Source organism: Abrus precatorius, unplaced genomic scaffold (assembly GCF_003935025.1).
Source record: "Abrus precatorius isolate BTA unplaced genomic scaffold, Abrus_2018 Scaffold6, whole genome shotgun sequence".
NCBI lineage: Eukaryota > Viridiplantae > Streptophyta > Magnoliopsida > Fabales > Fabaceae > Abrus > Abrus precatorius.
Window position 1 is genome coordinate 9,053,725 of NW_020874406.1, and position 20,785 is coordinate 9,074,509.

Here is a 20,785-nt window from a genome sequence, read left to right on the forward strand (position 1 = left end):
TATACCTCTTCACAAACCTTCTATAATATCCCGCTAAGCCCAAAAATCCTCTCAACTGCTTAATGGACTGAGGCAGTGGCCAATTTCTGACTGCTGCTACCTTAGCTGGGTCAGTGGAGACTCCTTCTCCAGTAATGAAATGTCCCAAATATTCCACCCTTGTAACTCTAAAGTAACATTTTGACCTCTTGGCAAACAAGGCATTCGCTCTCATGGTCTCCAAAACAGTGTGTAAGTGAACCAAGTGAGCCTCTAACTTTTTGCTATAAATCAGTATGTCATCAAAAAAGACCAACAGAAACTTCCGTAAGTAGTCTTTGAAGACAGCATTCATTAAGCCCTGAAAAGTTGCAGGGGCATTAGTTAAACCGAAGGGCATGACTAAGTACTCATAGTGCCCTGAATGTGTCCTAAAAGCAGTTTTAAAGACATCCTCATCTGCCATTCTCACTTGGTTGTAACCAGCCCTTAAGTTAATCTTGGAAAAGATTGTTGACCCATGAAGCTCATCCAACAAATCATCTACAAGGGGTATGGGAAATCTGTTCTTGACAGTAGCTTTATTCAAATCCCTATAGTCAACACACAACCTCCAACTACCATCCTTTTTTCCTACTAGAACCACAGGACTTGAGTAAGGACTGCTACTGTTCTGAATCATCCCAGACCTAATATATTCCTTGATCAATGCTTCTATGATGTCCTTCTGCTGTTTGGCATACCTATAAGGTCTTTTATTGATAGGATTTGTACCTTGAGCCAAAGGAATTCTGTGATCATGTTCTGCTCTTCTAGGTGGTAAGCTTGTAGGCTCTTCAAACAGATCAGAAAAATGCTGCAGGAGCTCCTCAATACTGGTAGGGACTTCAAGTGACTCAGAATGAGTGGATAGGGAATGCAGTAGTATATCCTCCTGGGTGTTGTACAAGTGCAGCATGGATAAGTGAACTCCAGAAGACAAGGTCTTATGGAACTGCTGCTTCCTAATTGTCTTAAGACCATAAGAAGTAGAGCCCCTCAACACATGTCTTTTTCCTAGGACTCCAAATTCCATAGTCAGCTTATCAAAATTCCACACAATATCTCCTAGACTAACTAACCATTCCACACCTAAGACCATGTCACAGCAGCCGAGTGGTAGAAGCATCATGTCACAACAAAAGGAACTGTTCTGCAGGTACCATCTAAAGTTTCTGACTACTGAAGCAACTTGAACTTTGGTTCCATCAGCTACTGTCACACTCACAGCCTCCATACCTTCAATCTTGCATCCCAATTTCCTAGCAACATGCACATCCAGGAAATTATGTGTACTACCGCTATCAACCAAGATATGCAAGGGTTTCTTCCTATACTGTCCTGTCACCCTCATAGTTCTAAAATTGGACAGGCCAGTCAATGCATTAACAGAAATCAGTGGATCTATTTGCTCTTCTATACTATCATCAACAGTATCCAGTGAATCTACATCAGGTAAGCCTTCATCCTCTACTTCCATCACATGTATCTGCAATGTCTTATGTGTCAAGCCATGAGCTGGGGTGAACGGTTCATCACAGAAGTAACACAGCCCTTTACTTCTTCTGTCAGCCATAAATGCAGGTGTCAAGTTTCTGGTGGTGTGTGTTTTTGGCTTAGTATGTTCTGCTGGTTTTAAGGGTGTAGGTAATAATTGTGGTTTTTGGGTAAGTGTTGGCTTAAATGGTTTGGAAAATGATTTCTGTTGAGAAGGGGCTGAGTGAGCATTTTCATACATTTTAGCCAAAGAAAAGGCTTTCATAACAGATGTGGGTTGAAACATCCTCACCATCATTTGGATATCCTGTTTTAAGCCCCCTAAAAAACAACTGAGTTGATTAGGTTCCGATAATTTCACCCTGGAAACTATTCCATCAAACTCCTCATGATAATCTGCAACTGATCCTTTTTGTCTTAGCTGCATTAGCTCAGCCATTGGGTCTTCACACACATCTCTGAAACGATTTATCAGAACGTCGGTGAAATCTTCCCAGAGAGGCAGATTCTCGAGGCCAATGTTCTTAACATAAGCACTATACCAAAGAAGGGCTTTTCCCTCGAAGTGAACCACCGCTAATCGAACTTTGTATTCAACAGGAGTATGATCAATAGAGAAGAACGTTTCACATTGAATAATCCAATTCTTGATTCCATCGCCATTGAATCTTGGGAAATCTAAGCGTGCTAGTCTAGTATTGCATGAATAGGGTCGAGAATTGTTACCCAGATTAGCAGAAAAAGAATGTCGAGGAGAATCCCTAGGTGGCGCCCGTAAAGCTGCTCCTAACGCCATGATTTGTTCTTCGATTGCAGTCCTGAGACGTTCCTCCATGCCATCGATCTTCGCATCCGACGTATCAATTTTCACATTTAGATGAAGGTCGTGATCTCCAAGCTTTGCATTGATGCGTTCTTCAGCTTCGCGAACAAGGGATTGTGCACGAGTGTTGTCGGCCATTGCGGAATTGTGGTTGGAAGGTAAAATCTGATACCAATTGTTGTAGCTAATCTAGGTGATACTCAGAACACGAAGGAAAGCTAAGAATTGTAGGGTCTCCAATGGAAGAATGGCAACCGAACTGATTTTTTTATTGAAAGAATGATGTTACAAGAAATGATTTACAAAACTGAATGAATGGATCCTAGCTGAACCTGTTATTTATAACAGGTTAGTTACAACAGAATTTCAACGGCTCCTATCTTATTCTTTACAGGGTCCTACATCACAATTTTCATGAATTCGATCTTCCTTTATGCGAGATTCTATTGTGATTGAAATCCAGTTTGTTTCAGGGAAGAAAGAATTTGGCGCATGTTCCGCGCACGTGCGACGATGAAAACGATGAGGAACGGAGTTTGGATCTGTTGGGGAGGTTCGTTCAGAATGTGTTGAAAGTCTCAAAGAGAGCAAAAGGAAAGCAGTTGGATCCGTTCTCCCTTTCCCCATCTCAGCACAATTGGTAGGACTATCCCTGTTGGAGTGAGATTTTCACTTCTTGTCGCTTTTTGCATGTTTTTTTTTGTGATGTGATTTTCATTCCACATGCTCAGACAAATTTAGCTATATTCTGTCTGTACGTTGGATATTTACTCTTGATGTTCTGCTTCAAAAATATATATGCACCTGTTGAAGTCAATTTATTAATAGCGCCATATTTAGTTAGTTTGCTTTAAAATTTCCAGCTTTGTTTATTCATAGTTGCAAGTTATGATTATGCCTATCTCCACATTAATAGAAAATGTGCAAGTGTGGATTTTTTATCTCGAAGATTCAACATCGCTTTTGATGCCGGTGGGATTTTCTGTTAACGGGGTCCTGGTGCTGGCGTTCTTGTGGGTTTCGAAGGCATTTCTTGAGGTATTGTTTTCATTCATTTAAAATGGCCATGAACATTGTTAACATCATTATTGAATGCCATTTGTGGAATTTTGACCTTTTGACATATTTTCTGCTTAGCATAGGGGTATTTCTTTTGGGTATTTAATGATGATCGTGGTGATTTTCGACATTGTAGTTTTGAGATTGTTACATTTGATACGATAGCATTTTTGTGAGTTTACCTTTTCTACATTTGTTTTCCAAGCTTTTATTACTGACCAGAAAAGGATTCTACCTGATTTTTGGGCTACTGCTGCTCAAAGCACCATATACAAAACATGAGAAATCATAAACAATGGTATCATGAAAATTCATAATCCAAGAGTTTGACTTTGTCAAAGCTTTCACGTTCGTAGATTGTTTTCATTAACATTATTTTAATTTTAGAAAAAATAAGGTGAGATATATACGGTCAATGATCTCACTGCAAAAGTGATGTATAAAATGTGGCACAAGGTTATGCAGACCAGGCAGTATATGTTAGGATGCAACGGTTCTGATTTTGCCAGTTGATTTTTTGGCAGTGAGTGTAAAGTAGATGAATTCTTGTACTGGACTCTTAGTTGCTCAGGATTTTGGCTTTTAGAGCTACCTGGGGCTTCTATATACGGATTGAATAATTCTAAATTTCCTACCTTATATGCCTATAAATTTTCTTAATTATTAAATGGAAAAACTATTAAGTGCTTTTCACGTTTTCATGACAACAAATGTACACACTTTTCATTTAATAATTTATAAAGTAGGAAGAGGATTATGAAGAGAATATTTCAGGGGATATAGCAAAACACTTACTGATTTCTTCTGCATTTGTTCTACCTTAAACATTTTGGTATTGATGCATTTAGTATAGTTCAATGCAGGTAGTATGCACACTTGAAGTGTAATGTTTGTAAGCATCTTATTAATCCGTGGAATATGGTCTGGTGTTAGTCTTTTACAAGACAGCCAACACCAAAAAATGGAAGAACTTGATGTAGACAACAATGCATGGAATGGTGTGCAGCCTGTAACTTTAGTTCGTTGAATCATTCTGAAGAAATGCACAAACTAGTCATTATTAAGACCAATTATTCTCTTTAAAGACAAATTGAATTAAGGAAAGGAGGAAAAACTTTAGGGTCCATTTGGTGGATATGATAGGATAACAGGGTTGAACAGGAATAGGATATGGTATTAGCACGATAAATTTTTATTATACCCAGTGTTTAATGCTGACATGATAAAAAAATGACAAAAATATGTAAAAAATGACAAAATCACCATCTTGTTTATATTTATTAAATTAATTTTTTATTATTTTTTTATTATTTTTTATTTTTCTAATTTATTTATTTTTAATTCATAGAAAATATATTAATTATTTAAAAAAAATTTAATTTAAAAAATATATAAAAATAATTAATATATAAAAATAATTAATATATTTTTTAATTATTAATATATTTTTAAAAATATTTAAAAATAGAGAGAAGAGAGAGAGAGAGGGGGGTAATATAATAAATTAAAGATATTTTGAGAAAATAATTGATATTCTTTCTTTTCTCTTCTAGTTCAATTATATTATGAGAACAACAATTACACTAATTCAATATAATAGGATAGGTAACAAGATAAATTAATTTAATTTTTATGGCTCAACAAACAATTAATTAAGAACAAATATGATTGTTATTCTAATCTATCCACTCTTGTCTTGACCATCAAACAAATCTTTACACTTTTACTTGAAGCATTTCTTAATGCAATTCTAATTATCAATATAAATTATGATTATTATATCCTCAAAAAAGTACCAAATAAGTGGTGCATCAATCACATTATACATGTAACGCCTTATTTATAATTTAAATATTTTTCTTTATTAAACATGTAATTCTTAATAAAACTAGATTGAAATAGAAAATGGTATAGAAAATTTTTGGTAAAAATTATATATATAAATCTCGTTGATAACATAAATGAAAATGTAATTTTTACAATTCAATTTCTTAAATGGAGTAAAAGCTGAAATTTCATGTTATATATTTATATAATATAGGATTATAATATAAACAAATTTGTCTTTAAGCAAATTAGATCTCTAAAGCTGAGTATAAATTGAAATTTAAAGTAATTAACTACTAAATATTATACATACACTTTAAATTATTATTTATAATAAGGTTGATTAAAATATTATAAATTTAAAATTAACATTTGAAATATTTATATTTCTACGTTATATCTAAATGAAAACTTAACCAATATTATTATATTCTTTTAAAATAATTTAAATCTTCATAGAGTAGTTTTTTTCTTTACAGTTCAACGTGAGTATAATCTTAAAACGAATCAATCTTTTTTTATCTCTTCATTACCTGAAAATGTTTAAAGGGTGAGCATCATCTGCCTTATTAAATTTTCATTTCATAATACAATCAAAGTAATGTAGAAAATATTTTCTAATACATCTTACATCAAAATAGAAATAATTTATTTTTACAATTCTAACAGACAAAAGTTATTCATACACATCATTTCATATTTAATCAATTACAATCACTCAATCCTTGAACTCGTCACTTTGTACATTTCAATTCTGAAAGATTTATCAAATAATGATACTTTAGGTATTCACGGGCTCCTACATCGCTGCTAACATACTATTCCTAGTTTTTAGGACTTATGCTAGTATGTATAGTCGTCGGTCAGCCACCACACACGGATACAATGTGTGCGTTATACTGCATTCATATCAAAGGTATAGTTAAGGGTTTAATGAGGAAATAAGTGTGAGGCATGTGAATGCTTTCACTATTAATTATGTACACATCTGCTATTAGCATTCATCACTCTCATTTTTCTCATATTTCTCAAATCACTTCTAGACTCTATACCTCCAGTGTATCTCTGAACTATTCATACGAAAATTTAACAATGGCACATTAAAATCATATTGTTTATAGAAATCAATATTGTCCTAATATATATGTTAAATCACACTAATTGTTGCACCGAGAGTTGCAATGGTACAGCAAAAACGTCTTAAAAAAATACTTTTTTTGAATAAAATGTTTTCTACAAAAATCAAAGGAGTTGTTACCAAAGTTTATTAAAGAAAACATTGAGAAAATTTTTAAAAACGATCTTTGAAACAAAAAATGAGTTCAGACTTGTTTACATGTAGAGAAGGTATTAGCACCATATAACATCTGTTTAAATAACAATTATCTTAAATTAATTATGCAAATTTATTTTAATTTTAAAAAATATTTATTTAACCCTTAAACAAAAGATATTATTTTTTTAAAGGAAAAAATTATTTATTGAAATATTAATTGGTATCTTTAGGAAAGGAAAAAAATATTTTATGAAGTTGATTAATTAAAATTAAGTTTAATAAAAGAAATTTTATTTTGTGATTAAAATTATTTTGATAAGATTGTAATATTTAGGATATAAGATAACGCTATTATACATACATCCTAGGATAAAAAATATAGTAAGTAAAAGGAGATCACACAAACATATTGCAAATCATTTAAAAATATTTTTATTTATAAATAAATTATTTGAATTTATATTTGAATTATGATTCATGTTGAAAGAGATTTAAGATAGTGTAAGTTATATATAAATCTCTTATAATTTATTGGACAACTAAAGTCAATATATATTACATATCGATGTTGTAAAAAAGTGTATAAAAAAAGGAAGAAATAAAATTAAGTAATTAAGTATTTAGTTATTTAATTTATCAAAGTTAGAGATATGAGTTAAGAAAATTTAAAATATGAAATTAATTTCATTTAATAAAAGGAATAAATATATTTGAATTGTTTAAAGAAAATTTTGTTAATAAAAAGATTAAAACTTCATTTGATAAATTTATATTGCATACAACTTAAGGTAAAGTCACATAAAAATTTTAACGGTTTAAAGTGTATAATGGTAGAAACACTATACAATAACATTATAAAAATCTTTAACTTATGTATTTATATTGGTTTGTTTAGAATTTCATATGAGAATACATTTTTTGTGTTTTTTCCTTCTTATGCTTAAAGTTTGCTTTGAGTACTAGGCATAAACTTGCACAATGCAAGATTTTTCTTTCTGGAGCCAAATTAATTTTGCAAGTTTTTTCTTCTTCTATTTTCTATTAAAACAATCCCATTATTTATATTTTTAAAGATATACTTCTTTTCGAAATATTTAACTAATCAATATGTTACAATATGTGTTATAATCTCATTTGTCGATGTATTATAACACATATTATAATAACATCAACCGGTGTTTTTATGACACACGTATTAATTACTCTTTTTCTTTTACTTACATTTTCTCAGCAATTCACAGATATTTATATCAATTTCATTTATCTCTTGTTTCCTCATTTATTTCAATGAATCATGTCTAAATTCAAACACACTCAGACTTAGTCGACATTACATATATTGAAGAAAACATTTTGGTCATGCTAGATCAATCAATCATGCATCATCAACTTTTTATAACAGTCAAACATCTCATTTAAGCACATATTGATGAAATAAAGAAACATATCGTCATATAATTCAATACAATGTATCGAAGGTTGAATACCTTTAGACTTAACCAATCACACAATTCATACGTATATTATCATAGATCACACTCTCTCGATTTTAATAAAGTCTTCTAGCCTAAAGTTTAACATTTCTTATTTTTTCATCATCTAACACATATATTATTAAAAAAAAAATAGTTTACAATGTCAGCAATACATATATATAAATATAATGAGTAACTTGCCTATAAAAACTTCTTAAAACATTGCTTGTTCATAATTGTTATCATAAAATTCTAATTTAGGTGGTTCTTAAATCAAACTATAAGTTTTCATGGCAAAAAATCTACTTTTAACATTATACTTTTAAAAAAAATACTTCACATCTATTATTAAAAATGGGGTATTATGGATTTTTCAAGTTAAAGTATAAAAATAGAACTTAGAGTTTAGGATCAACTTCCCTTACCTAGAAATAGGTTTTTAAAACTAAGTTTTTCATGAGATTTAGAGGAAAGCTTAATGTTTTAACCAGAGATGCTAACCAAAAATCAGAGTTCTTCCTAACATCACAAAGTAGAGTACTATTATGAAAAGAGAGAATAGAAAAATAGGAGTGAGATGGAAGAGTTAGGCTCTAGAAAGTTACTTGAATTCAAGTGGAATAAGCATTCGATTTCAAATCAGAGAGAAATTCAGAATTAAAGGAGGTTTTCTCTAAGAAGAAAGATGGAAAGAACAGAGAGAATGAGAGGGAAATGTGGTTTGAAAAATAATGAAATTTCTCAATGTGAAGTCCCTTAAATACTCCTCAAAACTCGCGATTTCTTACTTAAGCAAGCGGGTTCTTGTTTGAGCGAGCTCTTTTTTGCCTAAACGAAAAAATTAGACAATAGTTTTACTCAGTTTTCTAATATTCTTGCTCGAGCGAGAATGAATTCAGAGAATTTTCAAATTTTTTTTGCGACTTCGCCTGAACGAGACCCTTCTAGACGAGAGGATAGTTGCAGTGATATTATCCTTTTTCGCTTGAGCGAGAATCCCTGCACTAAAATTTCTATTTTAAAAAAACATTGGCAATAAAATTGAGGCTATTACATAAGCAATTAAATATTATCCTTTTACTCTTTTTAACAACTTTTCAAATAATGTAAAATTGACGAATTTAAACTATTAAATCCTTTATATTATAGCGATAATAATATATATCAAATTTTATATATTTAGACATTTGTAAGTAGTTTATCTAAAAGTTAATATTAATTTTTATTTTAAAAATATATTACACGTTAAAGTAAAATATTGGAATAAAATATTTATATTTTATTAAAATTTTGTAAAGTTATTCTATTTAGTTAATAAAAATTTTCAAATTAACAGTTGAATTGGTTAATCTTGCATTCTATAGAAAATTATTAAGAAATATAAATATTAACATTTGACATATGATATCATTAAATTTTCACACATATACTCACACACACACAAACACTCTCTCTCTCTCTCTATATATATATATATGGGTTAGGATCCATTGGCACCGGGTAGTAGTCTAAAAGACTTACACTAAATCTCAACTATACAAATAAATAATCTAACGGTTGAAAAATTATCAAAGTAATAAAGTACAAGCGCGTAAAAAGAGATAATTTTTTAACCGTTAGATTATTGATTTCTACAGTTGAAATTTAGTGTAAGTCTAAAAGACTTCTACCTGGTGTCAATGGATCATATATATATATAATTAAATTATGTCAAAATTAATTTGTTTAATAATTTTTAATTAATATTATATTTTATTAATTAAAATATTAGATTAAATTAATTAAATTTACAAAAATTTATATAATTTAAAAACTAGTTGACACTTCATTAACAATTTATTTTAATGTATGATCTATATATTATATATTTTATAAGTTATAATTTTAAATGAGTGTTTTTAGATGTTAGTATTCTTTATTTTAGTGTCACACAACTTTTCCTACATTAATATAAGTTTTTTCAAATTTAATATTGATTTAAAATTTATATTTATATATATTTTTATCCTTATAAGTTCCTACAAAAATTTTTGTTAGAATTTATTCCCTGAAATGTTAAGATCTTAGGGTTTAGTCTTAGCCATCAACTTTCTTTTGTTGAGTGTTGAACTAGTAGAAAAAAAGTTAGCTCAGCATTGCCACAGTGTCATGCTATATCATTTGTTTTATAATATTTTATTATTTAAAATAAATATTTACAAAAAAAATCCTTGAACATATTTACATATTTGCAAGGAAAGTCTTCTTCCTCCCTTAGCCCCATCCCCACTCACTCCCCATCCCCATCCCCGTAACCCCCAACCTCTACTCTCACTCTTACTCTCACTCCCTTCTCCACAACTCCTTTCGACACCTCTTCCTCCAAGTCATAAGCATTGAGCCCTCTTGTTCAAAACATGAAGATAACGTGCGAAGCAAGTAAAAAAATTATAAATTTTATTTATTAAATATATGTTACTAATAAAGAAGCCATAACTCACAACTATACACCAATGATAAGGATTCACCAAATTATAGGTCAAGATATGAGATTTTTGACTTTCTTTCAATTGATGTAGTTGGATGCGAAGTTTGGGTTAGGAGTTGAGGTGTCGAGTAGGAGAGTAGAGAATGAGATGGAGGAGAGTGCGAGATTAGGTTCAGAGTGAAGAAAAATGTAATATTAGATGCAAGAGAAAATGTGGAGTTAGAGGTGTGAGGTGAGGTTGGGGAAGGAGAGGGAGAAGGGTTACAAAAGAGGAGTTACGGGAGAGATTTGAGGTTGAGAGGTTACGGGTGTGGGGTAAGGGAGGGGTTACAAGAGAGGTTTGAGGTTGAGAGTAGAGGCGGTGGAAGGAAGAGTTACAATAGAGGTTTAGGGTTAAGAGTGTGATGTGAAGGAGTGGAGTTGGAGGCGGGAGTGGGGGAAAGAGGATGAGGAGAGGTTACGGAAAAAGTTTGGAGTTGAGGGCGAGAATGACATTAGGATGGGAATGAGATTGGAGAAAGGGGGAGAGAAAGAGGAGGGAGTGCTGGAAGGGGCATGAGGAAGGTTAAAAGGTGTGAGAAGGAGAAAAAAAGTTAAATTTTTTTTATACAATTATGTAAAATATATTTCAAGACTTATTTATAATTATATAATTTTAAATAATAATAAAAAATAACATAATATGCCACATAATACTACTAAGCTGACTCTCCATTTAGTCAACTTATTTAAGAAAGAGAGTGAAATTAAAAAAAGAAAAGAAAAGAGGTGTGAAAAGAGAAGGAAGAATGAGTGTTGAAAAGAGCATAGAGAAGGAAAATAGTATAAGAAAAAGAAAGGAAAAAAGTTAAATTTTTTTTTTATACAATTATATAAAATATATTTCAAGATTTATTTATAATTATATACTTTTAAATAATAAAAAATATAAAAGAATAAATAAATTAAATGCCATGCTAAAATGTTACGTGAAATTGCTAAACTAACTCTTCATCAATTAACTCAATACTTAACTAAAAAAAAATAAAATTAACAAAGACTAAATCATAAATTTTTAACTTTTTAAAAACTAAATTTAAAAAAAAAAAATTATAAAGATTAATCACAAAAAATTCAATAAATCAAAAACATAATTAAACCAAGAAAAAAGTATCAAAATGATGTTTTGAAACATTTTAAAAAATGCGTAGTTTCAATGCTAATTTTGTTCTTTAGAACCTTTGCCAAAGCGAACCTTAATTTTCAGTTTTTAACCTACAAACCTCTTCAACAGAAGGAAATCGTCAAAAAATTATTTTGAAAATTTAATATAGATAATCAACGTATTGTTATCATAATTTAATGATTAATCAATATTCTGGTGAATAGCCAAGTTTGCCCACATGGGAAACGAATCTCATTAAAATTATAACTCAACTAAATAATGATTAAAAATTTAATTGAAATTAACCATAAACATGTACAACATAAATATACTGTCAGGTGTTAAACACACTATGCAATGACGACATTGTAGAAGTACACATGAATAACGTAAACTAAACGAAGGATAGGCCTATGCAAATATCGCCTATAACATGCTTCAAATTTCACGCAGCGTACACCGAAATCATTTAAGGAAGCTAAACGAAGCGTATCTGCCTTGTATTTCACTGTTCCTGATAAATGTTGACTTTCGTTCACAATATGTACAATAGAAGAACATGGAGATTCTTTAGAGAGAAATTCAAACTTAAAATCCACAAATTGCTTCATGATCAGATTGAGTAGTGCAATCATCATTCACGCGTGGTGTTTCTGCTTTGTATTTTAATCCACAGTAGCTATTCATGCCTGTCCCATCTGATATCAAACATCAGGTTAAAAACATACCTAGTCAATTGTCATGCCCGTGACGTAGTTCCATGTCTATCTTGTTGGGCTGTTAACCGACGTATATTACAAAACACACCCCAATGGAAATATAATACTTACAAAGATCCGGTTAAACTGTGGTCGGAATTACAAGGACCAAGCATGTGTTATGCTTCAGTTTTTACACTGCAATGTCGAGACATGGCTGTACATATCATACACAAATAAAAGATGGTAAAAGCAAGGAGGGGAAAGAGAACGGAGGAGGCAAAATGAACTTGGATCCATGGCAAGTCTTCACTATGTACAGATTATATACAATATTTACTTCTCACTTGGGAATTACCAGAAAGGGCACCACCTAAAAAATGGAGAGAAAACAGAAATTGAAGTCATAATTCGCTAACAACAGATTCATTATCTATCATGAAATAAGTTTTCCAAAAGTTGAAGTTGTTAGGTGGAGACACATGAATGATTTTGTATTTTTTCTAACACTTCCTGCCGCACAGGACTACTTTGGGCTTGAAGTGTGGACAATGCACAAGTCCACCTACCCTGTGCTATAATTGAATTTTTTTATCAAAGGGATGGGAGAATCAAGAGTTGAACTGTAGGACCACTTTGTTACAGAGGCTCTGATACCATATCATGAACCCACTATACCAAGGATGTAAGTTGTGAGGCGAAGACACATAAATGGTCTTATATCATATTTCTAGCATGATCAAATCAAATTAAAAATATGTGCTTTTTATCTCAACAAAAAGAAAAATTAAGGAGACAGAAAACTGCAAAGTCCATATATCACATTGTGTGTGAAATGTTATGTTTACTAAAAAAACTACTGGAGTTAAGAGAGCATACCCCACGTAATTTTGGCACAAATTTTCATGCGAGGTAGCTTGGATAATTAATTTTTGAACTTGCAATTTTACAGATAAAGCATGATCAACCTCACGAGTGTCTCCAGAAATTAAGCTGCTATGGTCCACAGCATGTGGAAGGGGGCTGTTTGATATTGAACAAGTTGAAAAATCCCGACCTGTAAGCTTATTACTCATGCGAGCCATGACAACCACAGCACGCTCATTCAGAACCTCATTAGCATCGCCAAGTTGGTTAACAGCCTATTAGTTCAGGTAGATAAAATAAGCATCGTTATTCAAAAGCAAGCAACAGAATAATATAATATGAAGAATTGAAGATACCTGTAGAAGTTCCCTTTCCCGGGCACCACGCTGAGGATGAGGAAGTTCTCTATTTGGGGCAGATTCTTCAGTATTTACAACAGGAGGTACATGATTGCTGGTAAGCATAGACATTTGTGGAACTTCATTGAAGTTAAAAAGACGCCAATTTATGAGAGGATCATGTACAAAGGCCTGAATGAAGGAAGAACAAATAATCAACTTATTCAAATATTTTGGAGCTGAAAAATATGATTTAGAGGGATAATCCTCACATGTGACCCAATTTCACATCTGCAGTTAGAGAAGTGTTCTTTCAAGAGGAACAACATAATGATTGTTTACAAGTCTTTCTTAAACTTTAACCAATCTTTCTTCTTAACTGATCATCTTGCCCTAATTCTTTCTTAACCTTTACATATAGTTAGATTAGGCTTGAAGGTGAGAGGAAAGAAACGTAAAAAGACTTCATGTAGAAACATACTTTGCTTCTCACCTACAACTGTGTCTGTGCGAAAAATCAAGCCATACTAATAACCTTTATAGTCTTCACTCGAAAGAAGAGAAAGAATGAATGGATTTTCTGTTATTTACAGTGTACAGAATGAACCTATTTGTAAAGCTATAGTCATAAAATTTATGCCAAAATTATGGGTGACAAATCAAGCCCAATAACAATAATTATGGAAATAAGGAAACACTTAATCCGATACAGCATATTAAGCACTTGGTAAGAGGTAAATAAATACATTAAACATATGTTACAACATTTTCCTTAATAATTTTCAACACACTAAACAAATTTTAATAATTTCAGTCAATTATCTATTACCTGGAACCCACATTAACTATCTAAAAAAAACAAAGTAATGCTACACATCCCAAGACTTGTTACCAAATGCTGTGACAGTTTAATCTCAGTTTAATCTTATAAATCAAATTATAAAATTAAAAAATAGGGCAATATTTTATATGCATTTTACTTCCATGGCATTATATTTAATGATACGGCAATGCTGACCTGGACTGCTACATCAGATTTGACAAGAATTTTTGTACAATATATGGAACAGGTAGTATTACTAAACCAAAATGTACTCCCAAAACAAATTAGTTCTAAATTTCAATGTAGAATTTGAAATTCTTCCATTACCAAAACTACTTTTATCATTTAGAACTTCACATAGGGTAACTAGAGAGAGGAGTAGGTGAATCCAAGTATCTATACCTCCATCATGGCCATAACACTGTCTTTATTTGTTCGCAAAACTTGCATAACATTTTCACAAGTTGAGCGGAAGTTTCCCTCAATACCGCTAACTTCCATGGCTTTCACAAGCATTCTTGTCAAACGAAATGGAACCTAAAATGGAACTTAAATGATGAGATACAATAAATATCCATAATCGCCACCATTCAAAATCAGGAATAATTAGTTCTTGAGTCCACCTTCTCTGGAAACTTCTCACGGTTCATTGATGCTTCAAAACAGTCTCCAAAATCTATGTGTAAAATCTTTCCACTACAACACATCACAAATATTAGATGCTTGAAAATTATAAAGCAGTGTCAATATAGCAAAATTTCTTTATCATAGACTACCTAAACCGGTGTAACATAAGATTGCTTGGATGGCGATCACCTAAACCAAGAAGGTAACCAACCTGGCAAAACCAAACCCCTAGTTAAGCTCATATTAAACAACAATAAAATAAACAAGAGCAAGAACAGGTAAGTAAAATTGCAGATGGCAACAAGGATACTACTGCTAGGAAATGAGATGGAAAATGTTAAACAATGGACAAAAGTTACCACAAATTGCAACTTGCAATCCAATTTATGTTACTTGTCGAGGGATGAATAAATTAAATAGATAATCATTTGCAAGGCATGTTAAAATTTTAGAAGTCGTCAACTTCAATGGTAGGAAACTTGTGCAAAAACTGCAAGATCATGCCGACAATTGGGGAGTAAAAAATATGTTCATAGTGGCAGTTATAACCAGCTTAAAAACTTACAGGGAGCCAGTAGAAGGCCATCATTTGATGGTCAAATTTTTCACTGGCATACAAAAAACATGGCCACCTTTCCTGGCTGAATTGTCATGTCGAAGGTTTATAAAGTATATATAAAATGTGTCAGGTACATACAAGATCACAACACATGCATAATAAGAACGCACCATGCTCATAACTGCCAAACTCCTGGTATAATTTGTCCTCCTCTCAAGCCATATCTCAGATGTTCGACTTTTCAACCAAAGCACCTAAGAGTAGGAATGTTGTGAAACTTGAGATAAGTAAATGTTATAGAAAACCATATACTAAGTAAAATTTATACAAACATCACACACCCTTGCTAGGTCATTTCCTTCAGTATTGTGCAAAGCATGTTCAAACACCTCCACCTTAGCTATAAGTGGCAAATGATCATAATCAGGTGCAAAACTGAGCATGCATTTGTGTTCCTGATTCAAGGTGATCTGTACAACAAGAGTAAAAAAAAAATATGCAACTTAAATCATAAAAAATTATCACATCAATGAGTCAATTATTATCATTTAAATCCAATCATTAGTAAGTGCAAGCAACAGGGACTATAGAGAACAATGGATAGAAGAAACTGCCAGGGGGATGCTAACTGACCTTTCTAGCATCTCTGTACTCCCGAATAAGATGATGCAAGGTATCACAATTTGGGACCCATTCAATTAAACCACTGTTTGGAGATAAAGGGATCACAGCATATCGTTCAATAGACAGATCTTTCTCTGCTGTATTAGGAGAATTTTCGAGCAGGGTATTCACCAAACCAAAAAGCTAGCAAAAATAGTGATATAATGCTTATTAATTTGTCAAGACGAACAAACCTAGAGAAAATTTAACAGGTACCAAATATATACAAACAGCATGAAACAGCCAGTAGAATAACTACCTGCATGACTCGTTCGTCCTGGCGTAAATCCTCGTGTCCCTTCAATAAAAAGGCATAATCATCACCATCACTCCCATGAATGGTTAACTTCCTGGGTCGTTGCTTAGATGTTATGACAACAAGCTGGCGTGCAAATGATGCAATTGTAACAACTGGTGCATCTGAAATAAGGATATGGAAGTTTTGGATTAAGGACTAGAGATAATTAAGCATCGAAGAAGTAATAAAACTAATTTACCAGCACGGTATGTCCCAGGAACAGCAAGCTCCAAATTGCGGCATTCTAGCAATTCTGGAGAAACAGACTACAAAAAAAACACATAAAACTTAAGGCCCATAACAATGACAAAAACAAATTAATAATGTCTAAGCATCACTCTTACCTCCAAGTCTAAAGTTGTCAGACTTTGAAGTTGCTTGTCTATCTTTCTGAATACATGATAATAGATATCCCATGCCTGACTAAGAAATTATTAGAAAACTAACTCCAGGAAGGGAAAATGACAATTAATTGATTTAATTTTTTGAAATCCAGCATTCCATATTAGTCAAGATTGCAAAATTTCTTGGTTACTTCCATTTTTCAGAAACCAGTATGACAGAGGAATATTGTCCCTTTTGCTTTTGCTCGAATCTTTTTAATTACCTTAGCAGTTTGGAGGGCTTAGGCTCTTGTCAGCCACATAACTCCTAGTACCAAATTATAATTTCTAATTCAATCCTCTAACAAAGTCAGGAGTCTTCTTGACATAGTTTATTTGAATATCTAAAGCACCTTCTAAGATTAGGTCTTTCTATATATACATATATGTTGCGTTTCATTCTACTTCAGAAACAACTATTCATTTATAGTAAATTTCCCGAATTTGGAACATTTCTTATTGATAGATATAATAGGATTCAATTGGAGTATTTCTCTGAAGATGAATTCAATTTTCTTTTTCTGCCAACAAATCTCTACAAAATCTACTTTAGTGGTTGTCATGTCCACTGGTGCTCAGTAAATAGACAATTTAAGGGACAAACAGAGTGACCTGATCGATATGCAAGGGACTTGGAGAGATTTAATAAAATAATGAGGATTTTTGTCTTGGTGGTACGTCTCTTGGGTTCCACTTTTAAGGAAGTGTTTTTTTACCATGAATAGGATGACTGAGATTTATAACAGATTATGTCCCAATACATTAACACGTCCACATGACCTTCACAGCAAGTAATTTGCTACAATTTTTTAAATGTCCAAATTTTCATACCTGGGTTAGCTCGGCATCTTTCCCAGTTCTCTTATAATTCATACAGCATTCATAAGCCTCTAATAATTCCTGGCGATAGGCCTGAAATAACAAGGTATTGACAGATTTTTATAAAAGAAATAAAGTGATAACATCAAGGTAAAAAATTATGATAATATTACAGTGTTTCAGAGATGGGCAACATAATGAATTAAACAAACAACCAAGACAAGGAGATTATAACACACCTCAATAAATACTCTCTCCTTTATGGTAACATTGTTTTTCATGGCTCCTTCTTCAAGCATTTCATGCAATGGCTCCAACACCTTTAGCATCCCTTCAATATTATGTTCACCAAAATACAATCGGCTAGCTTCTTCCAGTGCTTCATGCCACAGTTCATGCCAAAGAATAGCAACTCTGATCAGTTCTTTTGATACAAGTTGTGCCTGTAGACAAAACCAACTTATGGTTAAAATGACAGAAGCCAAACAAAAATAAACTTAAAGTCATATTATTATCTAACCTGGTCCACTAGTACACCACTATGCTGCCGAACCTTGTCAACAACTTCCTGAGCTGCAGCTTTGCGTAAGTTGCTTATTGATTTACAGGCCACAAGCAAAGGATACATGAGAGCCTACAGAAGAAATAAAACACAAATAGTCCAAAGTTAATAACAAAATTGGCATCCAAATTAAAATAACAGAGCCAATAATACAATAAGAAGCATTCAGTAAGTCATTTAAGTTCTCTCCTCCACAAATCAGAAGCAACCTAATTTTAGACAATCTAGTAAAGCTGACAAAAAAGGAACCTGACAGAATCATGCCATAGAAGAGTGCTTCATTCACTAATTATTGCAGAACTGAGTTTAGCAAAATCACACTCCCTATAGACACAATTTAGACTAAGCAAAAAAGGAAATGATTCTCAAATAGGAAAATTTAAATATTTTAGATTATTAAACTTGCAATCATATGAAACAATATATATTTGCAGCAATACACGCAACAAACCTATAATGGAATCAAGTAACTCCTTTACTCAAGTCTAACCCGGAAAAAAAACAAATTCATATACAAAATAGCCAACAAAAGCTAAAATTCAATCAAACAGAAGTACATGCTGCTTCCACGGGTTTGCAATATATTCCGTTCTCAGAAGTGAACTACAGAGTGATACATGCAAAAGAAAATTCAACATGGAAACAAGTCAAAGTTCAACAATATCAGCCACATACCTGTGGATGATTTTGCCCAATTCGAACCAAAAGTGATTGTATCAACTCTCTCACAGCATGGTTATTTGAGTGTATCCTGGCAATTATTTGAGGCAGAACTACCAGCCAAGTATTAATATTAACTAGGGAAAATCCTTTCTTTAGGGCCATTTGTACTTCTGCTGTAGCTCCATGGTTGAACCATAATGTCAGAAGTCGAAGAATATCCTGCAGCCAATGCCACAGCTAGTTTATGATACAAAGGAAAAAGTACTAGCATATTCCAATTGGATTATATGCAACAAGGATATGTTGAAAGCACAGTTATAAAGAAGTATATTGCAAATGATAATTTTCTAAGAGTAGCTCCATTGAAAGTCCACTTTTTGTTCAAATGTGTTCCTCAAAACTATTGATGTACTTTCTGCCTATTTGCTGCTAGTTGCTTTAAAAAAGAGACAATATTTAGTTATTTCAAAACAAAAGGACCCTATGCCTACCAAATGCCGACCAACCAGGTAGAAAGCAGATTATTATTTTATTTTTCGATAAAGGAAGGTTGTATTAAAGAGGAAGAAGAAAAAATGGTAGAAAAAAGTTTATAAATATATAAGTTCCACTTTCAACACAAAAATAAAACCAAAAGCAGAAATCAAAAGCCAAAAATAAATACAAGATAAAGTTCTACTGATGAAACCAATCAAAACCCTCCAAAATAACCACTGGCTTTACCATAGGAAAGCAAAGAATAAATAATGATGTGTCATAGAAGCAAAAATGGAGTAAATCGCTGCTTAAAAAAGTAGAAATGCTTTCCCTGCCAAATATGAAATAAAATTGTAAGGAAAACTACATCACCTTGAAAACATTCCATTTTATTAAATCCAAAGTCTGTAAGGACCAGAAATATTGTGATGGGTAACTAATGGAGACCAAGCCTTGAGAGATCATGAACAAGAGTCAAAGGACAAGGAGCCCGGTGAGCCCAATACATTTCAAGGACTTGGAAGCCCAATAACAAAAGCAAGAACCAAAAAGATTAAGGAGGCCTTTCAACAAGCCATGATCACATTATTTGGAGAGGAGCCCAACATGAATCAAGAGAGGTCCAAGATGGTGAATTGCATTCAAGAGTTAGAAGAGTGATGGCTTAAAGTATGCAAGGAAGGTCCAATGCCTATTTTTGGCATGCACATGTTTTTGTTTCGGAACTTGGTTTTTTTTTTTTTTTTTTGTAATAATGGGCTAATATGTTAAGTGGTCCCATTCCTTTAAGTTTGTGGCTGAACTAGGAGTGCCAAAAACAGCCATTGAGGGTTATTATTTTAATTAATTGTGAGTTGAATAATTCCTAGGTGGACCATCTGTTGATTGGCTGAAATATTGAGAGAGAGAGAGTGGTGCTTTTAGTTGACCATTTCGGTTACAAAATGGTCATTAAGTGAAGCTTGATGCATGGAGCTTAATGGGACTTTGAATGAACATTATTGCTGTAATAATTTCAGTCACTAACTCATTGCTTAAGGGTGGTTGGCACAAGGTTGTAGGGATGATCAATTTGAATGAAAATTCAGCCTTTGCAAACTTAGAGAGTGATTCTCTAGATTTCTTGAGTGATTCAAGAACCTAAGTTTATCAAAGAATATTCAACCCCTTTGTGTGCATGCCTAACCTGGTGAAAGAGTGATTCTTTCATTCCATTCCCAATTTCTCAAATTACCACGTGATTGAACCCTAATTCCCAATATCCCCAATTACCACGTGATTGAACCCTAATATTGAACCCTAATTCCCCTATTTTTCCAAATTCAAATTTCAACTAGAAAGGAAACCTAAACTTTCTAATTTTTATAAATTCTGCATTTCATTTCCTTAATTATCATCACAACATCATTTTCTTTCCATTTT

At 32.4% G+C, this 20,785-nt stretch overlaps 2 protein-coding genes across 3 annotated transcripts in view; one reads left to right on the plus strand and one right to left on the minus strand.

The window, feature by feature from the left end:
* Nucleotides 1–2,577: 2,577 nt before the first annotated feature.
* LOC113870118 (protein SHORT HYPOCOTYL IN WHITE LIGHT 1) lies at nucleotides 2,578–4,479 on the plus strand. The gene is given in 5 exon segments (XM_027506717.1): nucleotides 2,578–2,588; nucleotides 2,802–2,928; nucleotides 2,931–2,977; nucleotides 3,310–3,381; nucleotides 4,265–4,479. Coding segments are annotated over 5 exon segments (417 nt in total). The 3' UTR covers nucleotides 4,425–4,479.
* A 7,365-nt stretch (nucleotides 4,480–11,844) lies between these two features.
* Nucleotides 11,845–20,785, minus strand: part of LOC113869948 (serine/threonine-protein kinase TOR) — a 44,884-nt gene continuing 35,943 nt past the window's right edge. The window contains exons 42-57 of one of the 2 annotated variants that reach the window (XM_027506503.1): nucleotides 18,899–19,105; nucleotides 18,182–18,295; nucleotides 17,901–18,104; nucleotides 17,674–17,754; nucleotides 16,804–16,878; nucleotides 16,659–16,725; nucleotides 16,421–16,581; nucleotides 16,132–16,305; nucleotides 15,840–15,968; nucleotides 15,669–15,752; nucleotides 15,089–15,150; nucleotides 14,936–15,008; nucleotides 14,715–14,849; nucleotides 13,508–13,681; nucleotides 13,164–13,426; nucleotides 11,845–12,657 (exon numbers count right to left, since the gene is read on the minus strand). In XM_027506503.1, coding sequence (XP_027362304.1) covers nucleotides 12,639–12,657; nucleotides 13,164–13,426; nucleotides 13,508–13,681; nucleotides 14,715–14,849; nucleotides 14,936–15,008; nucleotides 15,089–15,150; nucleotides 15,669–15,752; nucleotides 15,840–15,968; nucleotides 16,132–16,305; nucleotides 16,421–16,581; nucleotides 16,659–16,725; nucleotides 16,804–16,878; nucleotides 17,674–17,754; nucleotides 17,901–18,104; nucleotides 18,182–18,295; nucleotides 18,899–19,105 — 2,022 coding nt within the window. In that variant the 3' untranslated portion in view covers nucleotides 11,845–12,638. The remainder of the gene's footprint in view (nucleotides 12,658–13,163; nucleotides 13,427–13,507; nucleotides 13,682–14,714; nucleotides 14,850–14,935; nucleotides 15,009–15,088; nucleotides 15,151–15,668; nucleotides 15,753–15,839; nucleotides 15,969–16,131; nucleotides 16,306–16,420; nucleotides 16,582–16,658; nucleotides 16,726–16,803; nucleotides 16,879–17,673; nucleotides 17,755–17,900; nucleotides 18,105–18,181; nucleotides 18,296–18,898; nucleotides 19,106–20,785) is intronic. The other variant, XM_027506504.1, reaches the window with a different exon arrangement.